Raw genomic sequence first — 7,820 nt, forward strand, 5'->3', positions numbered from 1 at the left:
CTCTTCCCCGGAGGTCCTTCCTCGCGAGCAGTTTGGGAGGATGCGCGGGGTCCCTGTTTTCTCTCGGCACGCCGCTTCCCCAAACGCTGTCGTGCTCCTGGCTGCGGGAAAACCTCGTGTCCCAGCCACCGGCGGGGCTTTAAAAAAACATTTTGCGTGGCATCCGTCACTGCGACCCTCACACGCGTTACAGCCGGTGTCAGAGAGCCCTTGGCGTAAAAAGAAAGCAGCCCCGTGCAGTTTCAACACGTTTTTATTATATTTCTGTATGCATTACTCTCAAAACATATCACAAGAAATGATGAAACCACTTAAACCTTCAAATAAAAAAATCTGAAACAGTTTATGCTCACAATTGTACATATTTATAGTTAAGAAACATTCTTTATAAATACTGTTTCCTCTGTAGCAAGTTAATACCATAATTTAATTACAAATGGATAAATATGGTAACAGGTATTTACAGGAGGAAGGGTGTTATTACGGAAAAGCTAACGGCACGACGTTTATTTCTCCTCACAATCTTCCGAACAGGAACTAACAAATCGAACTTGCAAAAGCACTAAAACATCACATGTAAACCCAGCTAACAGAAAAATACATTCACAAGCGTTGTTGGTCGTGTGTGTGTGTGTGTGTGTGGGTAACAGAATGGAGACTTTGGCACGGTATTTCTTCCCCAGTCTATAGTCGAAACGCAGTTTACAATCAAGTTGCCTCTTAAAAAGGAACACAATATTCAAGATATCACAATTACAAAAGAAACCATTTTTTTTCTCTCTTCCACGTTACTTTTTTTTTTTTTTTTAAAACGGGTGAATTAAAAAAAAAAAAAGGAGGAGAGGGGAAGGTGGGGAGGAAGAAAAGAAAAATAAAAAGTCCATCGCTTTTTCGGGCACGGAGGGAGAGAGGGGGGAGGAAAAAAAAAAAAAAAGAGAGAGAGAGAAAAAGGAAAAATCCAAAATAAAAAATAAGAAGGGGACCAATCCGCGGGTTACAAACGGGACGGGCTTCTATACACCGAGAATCCGGGAAATCTCCGCTCCCCGCTGGCCGGGGCCGGCCGCTCTGCACAGTCCGGGGCTGCTCCGGGCGGGGAGGCGCGGGGCCGGAGGGGCTGCAGTCTCTCGTCTTTTGTCTGGAGGCTCTGCAGGGAGAGTTTCTTTTCCGCCGCCTCGAGAAGCTTTTTGCTGGGTGGGTGCGTTTTGTGTTTGTGGTGTTGTGTTTTTTTTTTTTTTTCCTCTCTCTTTTTCTCCTTTCCATTCCTCTCCGTCTTTGCTTATCTTCGGCACGTACTTTTACGGTTTTTTTTCTTATTTTTTTCCCCTTTTTTTTTCTTTTTTTTTTTCCTTTTTTTTTTTTTTTTTTTTTGCTGGTTTAAAGCGTTCTCAAAGAGAAAACCCCCACGAAGAAAATTCCCTCCTCCTCCTCCTCGCCCCCGGGGCTGGGGAAGAGGGGGCCGCGGCGGGGCCGTGCGGAGCAGTCCGGCGGGGTCGGGGGGGGGTCGGGGGGGGCACCTCAGACGTACCACTCGTTGAAGTTGGACGAGAGGCCGCTGTGGCCTCCGCCGCCGCTGCCTCCGCCGCCGCTGCCTCCTCCGCCGCCGCCGGCGCCCCGGTGCACGGCGGACACGGCCGCAGCCGCCGCAGCCGCCGCCGCCGCCGCCGCCGCCGCCGCCGGGGAGAGGTTGGTGGAGCTCTGCGGCTCGGCGCTGGGGGACACCAGCCCCGGGGGCGTGGAGGACTCGTAGCCGGAGCTGGCGGCCGGCGAGGACTCGGAGCCTTGCGGGGACGACTCGTGCACCTGGGGGGCAAAGGCAACACGGCCGGGTGGAGGGGGCACGGGGAGGCCGCCGCCGCCGCCTCCCCCCGGGCGCGCCCCCCGACGCCGGCCCGGCCCCGCGCCGCCCCCCGCCTCCCGCCGCCCCGACGGGGCGCCCGGAGCGGGGCGAAAGCCGCCCCCCCGCCTCCCGCCGCCGGCTGCGGGGCCGGGTACCTTCATGTGCTTGCGCAGGGAGCTGGGGTGCGTGTAGGACTTGTCGCACATCTTGCACAGGTAGGGCTTGTCCGACGTGTGGACGTGCATGTGCTTCTTCCTGTCGCTGCTGTTGGCGAAGCGCCGGTCGCAGCCCTCGAACTCGCACTGGAAGGGCTTCTCCCCTGCAAGACAGCAGCCTGTCGGGCCGAGCCGGGCCGGGCCGGGCCGGGCCGGGCCGAGCCGGGCCGGGCCGAGCCGGGCCGGGCCCCGCGTCCCCCTCCCCGCGCCCCGTCGAGCTCCGGGAGCGCCCACGGGGGAGACCCCCGCCGGCATCCCCCAAGATGCGGCGAGACCCCTCTTAGAGGGCAAGCCCTTAAGGCCGGCTTTGAGGCCGGGCAGAGCGCTCGGAGCCAAACTCGCGTCCGCTGGGAAAAGCAAACCCCCGGTGAAATACCGCGGGGGATTTTCCTGCGGGGCCCGCAGCCGGCTGCCGGGGCAATTTGGAGGTGCGAACCGCGCGTCCCGTCACCCCCGTCCCCCCCCCCCCCACTTTCCGAAGGGGGGACGCCCGGTTTGCCATCCGATTGCATTAGCACCTAAAGCGCTTCCCAAAGACATCCGCCCAGACACAATGGGCCCCGGCGCGGGCATCCCGAGCGGAGCCGTTTCTCGATTTTCAAACCTCGTCAAAGCCTCGTCTCGCACCTAGCGCCGCGCTTAGCACCCGCGGGGACAATGGGCCCGCAGCTCTGCGCCCGCTCCGGGTAAATATTTAGAGGCCAAGTGGCGAAAATATTTGGCTCTCTCGGAGGAAATAAGTCTGGCACAAGCCGAGCCGGGAGGAGTAGTAAATGAATAATAGATGAGGCGGGCGGACGGGGGGGGGGGGACGGGACACGCCGTGATTTTGTTTTCCCTCCAGCTCCCGCGATTTTCCCCCAGGAAAGCCTCGGCGCCTCTCCCCGCGTTGCCCCCGGTTCCTGCCCAAGTTTCCGAGCCTCAAAGCTTCTGCTCCGTAATTTCACTGTTCCACAATTTCTCTGCCCCTTAATTTCACCAGCTCTCGCAGCCCCTTTCACTTCGAGTGAGGCTCGAAAAGCGCTTTTCTAAATTGTATTTTTATTTTATTTTATTTTATTTATTTTTTTCTCCCAGGGAGGCAGTTTTATTGCCTTGCTCGCACCATTTAAATGTAATGCAAAGCATGCCCAGGCACGGACCTTCGGCCGCTTCCTACGAGCTTTTGGGCTTTTCCTGCGGCCCCGTGCCGCTTCTCTCCCGCTCTCCCCGGCCGCACAGGCTCAGGACAGCCGAGCTGAGCTACCGGCAAAGGCTCCGGGCAGTGCCAAGGCAGCGGGGTTTGGGGTTTTAGGGGCTCGCAGCCGAGCGGCACCGCACAATTCAGCGCCCGCTGCGTCGGGCGCTGCCGGGAAAGGCTCCGCCGAGCCCGCTCCTCCGCCGGCCGGCCTGCGGGCGCCTTCCCCAGAGCTCGGGGGAGGAAGAGACCCCGGCGACCGCGGCCCCGAGATGTCCCCGGAGGCTCCGGCCGGGGCCAGAAGCGCCTCCGGAGCCCGTCCCCGTCCCCGTCCCCCTCTCGCGCTCCGTCCCTCGCTACCTCGGCGTGCCCGGCCGGGAAACGCGCGTTACCTGTGTGCGTCCTTTTGTGAATTTTGAGGTTTTCCGACCTGGCGAAAACTTTCCCGCAGCCGGGGAAGGGGCAGGGGAAGGGCTTCTCTCCCGTGTGCACTCGGATGTGATTGACCAGTTTGTATTTCGCTTTGAAGGGCTTGCCTTCGCGGGGACACTCCTCCCAGTAGCAGACGTGGTTGCTCTGCTCGGGGCCCCCAACGTGCTCCACCGAGACGTGGGTGACCAACTCGTGCATGGTGCTGAAAGTTTTATTGCAACTTTTTTTGGGGTTGTTCAGCTGCTCGGGGTCGATCCACTTGCAGATCAGCTCTTGCTTGATGCACTGCTGCCGCATGTAGCGGAAAAAGGCACCGGGGTGGTGGTGGTGGTGGGCTGCCATGTTCATGCCCATGTTCATATTCATGGGGCCGTACTGGTTGTGCAGCTGAGCCGCCGAGTAGGGGTCAGTCCTGGGGCTGGAGACCTGCCGGTACTGATCCGAGCGGGCGAACACCTCCCCGGGCAAGCCGAGCCGCATCTGCCCGTTGAGGACGTTCTGCGAGGCGTGGGGGCCGTGCTGCTCGTGGATGCCGGGGAACAGGAGGTGGCTCTGAGCGTCCGTGTGCGGGTGGTGCAGGCCGCCGGCCGCCGGCCCGAAGATGCCGTGCTGCCCTCCGGCCGCCGCCGACTCCCCGAAGCCGCGGCTGCGAAACAAGAAGTCCCGGGGGGAGTTGAAGGGCGCCCCGGAGTACGAGCCGACGTGGGCGGCGTGGGGCCCCAGGGCTGCGGCGGGGTAGCCGGGAGCCTGCGACGTGAACGCCGAGCTCTGCCCGGGGGAGAGGTCGTGGGCGCCGGCGTTGAGCTTGAAGGCTCCCATGTGCGCCGCCGCCGAGTCCACGAAGCCGTTCTGCGCCGCCAGGCTCAGCTCCCGGTCCTGCATCTCGGCGGCCGAGTGGTGGTGGTGGTGGTGCCGGGCGAACGTGCCCACGCCGAGGGCCGGGAACTGCGGGCCGGCGTCCAGCAGCATGGTCCGCGCCGGGCACGGCCACGGGGAGCCGGGCGCGGGCTCCGGCGGGGCTCCGGGGACCAGGGCGCCGGGGCCGGGGCCGCCCTCCCGGTGCGGGGCCGCTTCCCCCCGGCAGCCGCCGCGTCCCCCCCGCCTCCGCCCGCACCGGCCCCGCCGCTGCCGCCGCCGCCGCCGCCGCCGCCGGAGCCGGAGCCGGAGCCGGGCAGCGCAGAGTCCAAAGGCGAGCGGAGCCCAAAGTGTATTAAAGGAGCTGAGGCGGGGGCGGGCAGGGGAGGGGAGGGACGGCGGCGGGGACGAGGGGGGGGCCGGCCGAGCCCCGCCGCTCCCTGCAGCACGCGCGCGCGCGCACACGCGCGCACACGCCGCCTCCCCCCCCTTCCCCTTCCCCTCCTCTCCTCTCCTCTCCTTCCTCCTCCTCCTCCTCCTCCTCCCGCTTTATCCCCCGCCGGCCCCCCGCACGCAGCAAACTTGCAGCCGCGGGTTCCCACGGACGGGAAAGGGACCCGGGGCTGGGGGGGGGGGGGGGGTTGGCGGGGGGGGGAGCGCCGCGAAAGGGGCGTGGGGAAGGGGAAGGGGGGGGGGAAAGGGGGAAAGGGGGGCCCGGGGAGGATTAAAAACAATGGGGGCGGCGGGCGGTGGGGGTGGGGACGGCGGGCAGGGGCGGGCAGGGGCCGCGGAGATGCGCGGAGCGGGGCCGCGGAGTTGCAGCCCCTCTCCGCTCGCCTCTCTCGCTCCTCTCCTCCTCTGTTTATTCCGCCGGGCGCTGCTGAGCCTGCCGCTTTTTATTTTTCTCCCCCTCCCCTCGCCCCCCTTCTCTTTTTTTCCTCCCCCCCCACCCCCCCACCCCCGCCCTTTCTCCCTGCCCAGCCTCTCTCCCTCCTCCCGGACTGGCAGCTCCTCTTCCAACGCCCCCTATAACAGCAGCCCGGGCTCTCTCCCAGCTCCAGCTCATTGGCCCGGGCCGCCCCGTCCATCCGGGCGTCCCCGGTCACCGGCTAATCGCCGAGCGCCGGCCCCGAGCCCTGCCCGCCCCGACGCCCGCCCCGAGCCCCTCCGCTCGCCCCCCGGGGCCGCCCGACCCCCGCCCGGCCCGGCCCGGCTCGGCCCGGCCCCGCACGGAGCTCAGCGGCTCGGCCCCGGGCCCCGCGGAGGCTGCCCGAGGCTTTTGGGGTCGCCCCCCCCCCCGCCCCATAGCGGTGGGGTGGGTGGCGAGGGGTGGGGGGAGTCGCGGGGGGGTTGGCGAGCCACACGCCCGGCAAATATCGATGTGCGTTTGGCCATGCGATCCTGCCTCGGGAGGCAAACAAACAAAGCGAGGGGCTTAAAACATAAACAGGGTACCGTGGTTCTTTATTTTATTTCTCTTTTTTTTTTTTTTTTTAGGTGGTGATGGAGGAACTTGCCCATCCTTCATCCCCTTCCCCCTTTTCAGATCCAGCACATGATCGATAAAGGGACCGAGGGGGGAATGGGATAAAAGTCCCGCTGGCGGTGCAAATAAAATTAAATTGGAAAAAAAAAAAGAAAAGAAAAAAGAATAAAAATCAAAACAGAAGAGGGAACGGGCGCCCGGCTCGTCTGCTCCTTTAAACCACTTGTGCAGGAGCCGGTCTGCGGGTGTTGTGCATCTGAGAGCAGATGCTTTAGGACTTTTCCCTCGTCTCTTCCCTTTCTTTAAAAAGCAACAAAACCCAAAGCAAAACAAAGCACCGAAAACATTAAAAAACCGCCACCCTGCCATTGTTATTTGGAAACCGGATTCTTCCATGGCAGGGATAAAAAAGCGTAGGGCGAGCGCTCACACACACACACAGAGAGCAAACAAGTCCACCTCCCCTCCCCCCAGTAAATATATGTCTGGCCCCTGCTCTGCTTCGGGTTGTGGTGCCTGAAAAATAACCATCGTGGGGCCGGCAATCAAGAGATTAGGGATTTTAAAAAATAAAACGCGGCAGAGTTTTCATTTTTAAAACCTGCCTGCACTTAACCTCGCCTTTCCCTTCCGATCCCCTCCGCGCTTCGCGGAGAAGACCCCAAAACTGCGGGGTTTTTTGTGGGCTTTGGTGGGGCTGGTGTACGAAGCGGGCTGAATCCTCCCTGCGATGTTCTCCTGGCAGCGTTAAAGCCTCCTTCAGGCACGGGCTCGCTCACAAGTGGAACCGTGTCCGGGCAAGATTTTTGCAGCGAGAGGTAGATAGATGATGGATGGATAGATAGATGGATGGGTGGATAGATGGATGGATGGATGGATGGATGGATGGATGGATGGATGGATGGACGGATGGACGGATGGACAGATGGATAGACGGATGGATAGACGGATGGATAGATGGATTGATGGATAGATAGATGGATGGATGGATAGATAGAGATAGATAGATAGATAGATAGATAGATAGATAGATAAAAAGAATGGAAATAACGAAGGAAAATGTAAAGCTGCCCACAGTCTAGGGTGCTTTAAATAGGGTTTCCCCCACCGCTGCCACTAAACAGTTAACCCGCTTCAAAGCCTGTCCGAAAGTGGCTGAAATGCGCCGGTACCGCCCGTGCACTCCCCGAAGCGGGCAGGGTTTCCTGTGGGAGCAGCGCTCGTCCTTCGGACCCGCGAGGGGCACCAGCAGACGAGCTGGATGTCAGCGCGGGGCTGCACCTCCGTGCCAGCAGCCCTCCGCTGCGCAGCACCGTGCGGCCGGTGTGCTCCCCGTACCGCCCCTTCCCGGGCTGCAGCTCCGGGGCACACGGAGCATTTGCTGTCCTCGTCCCGGCTCCCGGGGACAGACCGCGGACAAATTTCGGTTTTCCTTCCCCGAAAGGTTCCCGAGGCGGAGAGGTGCCTCCTCCGCTGCCGGGCATGGCGAGAGCCCACGGTGGAGAGGGGGAAGCTCGGTCGGCTGTCCGTGTGCCTCCAGATCAGGGGAAAAATCAGGCGGACAAGCAGCCCTTTGCGGACACCTTTTTTTTTTTTTTTTTTTTCCACGCGAGAAAAAATTAAAAGAAGTTAGTACATCTCAGATTAGAAAGGAACCCGAGATGCCCAGGGAACATTCCTAATGAAAAATATTGTTTTAGAAAGAAAAAAAAAAATGATGAACGTTCATACAAATACCTACCTTCTAGACTTCCCCTCGTTATTTTTTTTCCTTTCTTTCTTTCTTTCTTTCTTTCCTTTCTTTCTTTTCTTTCT

General features: G+C 60.9%; 1 protein-coding gene across 2 annotated transcripts; it reads right to left on the reverse strand.

Annotated features, from left to right (window-relative positions):
* Positions 1 to 235: 235 nt before the first annotated feature.
* LOC310891632 (zinc finger protein ZIC 2-like) lies at positions 236 to 4,763 on the reverse strand. 2 transcript variants are annotated; one of them, XM_083853876.1, is made up of 3 exons: positions 3,625 to 4,753; positions 1,996 to 2,159; positions 236 to 1,803 (listed from the first exon to the last, which is right to left on the reverse strand). In XM_083853876.1, the coding sequence occupies exons 1-3, from the start codon at positions 4,631 to 4,633 to the stop codon at positions 1,519 to 1,521; spliced, it is 1,458 nt and encodes a 485-aa protein (XP_083710002.1). In that variant the 5' UTR covers positions 4,634 to 4,753; the 3' UTR covers positions 236 to 1,518. The 2 variants fall into 2 exon arrangements, with proteins under 2 accessions (XP_083710002.1, XP_083710001.1); XM_083853875.1 differs by having other exon boundaries at positions 236 to 2,159; positions 3,625 to 4,763.
* Between the last annotated feature and the right edge of the window lie 3,057 nt (positions 4,764 to 7,820).

The sequence above is a fragment of the Anser anser genome, assembly GCF_964211835.1.
Source record: "Anser anser genome assembly, contig: HAP1_SCAFFOLD_697, whole genome shotgun sequence".
Lineage (NCBI taxonomy): Eukaryota > Metazoa > Chordata > Aves > Anseriformes > Anatidae > Anser > Anser anser.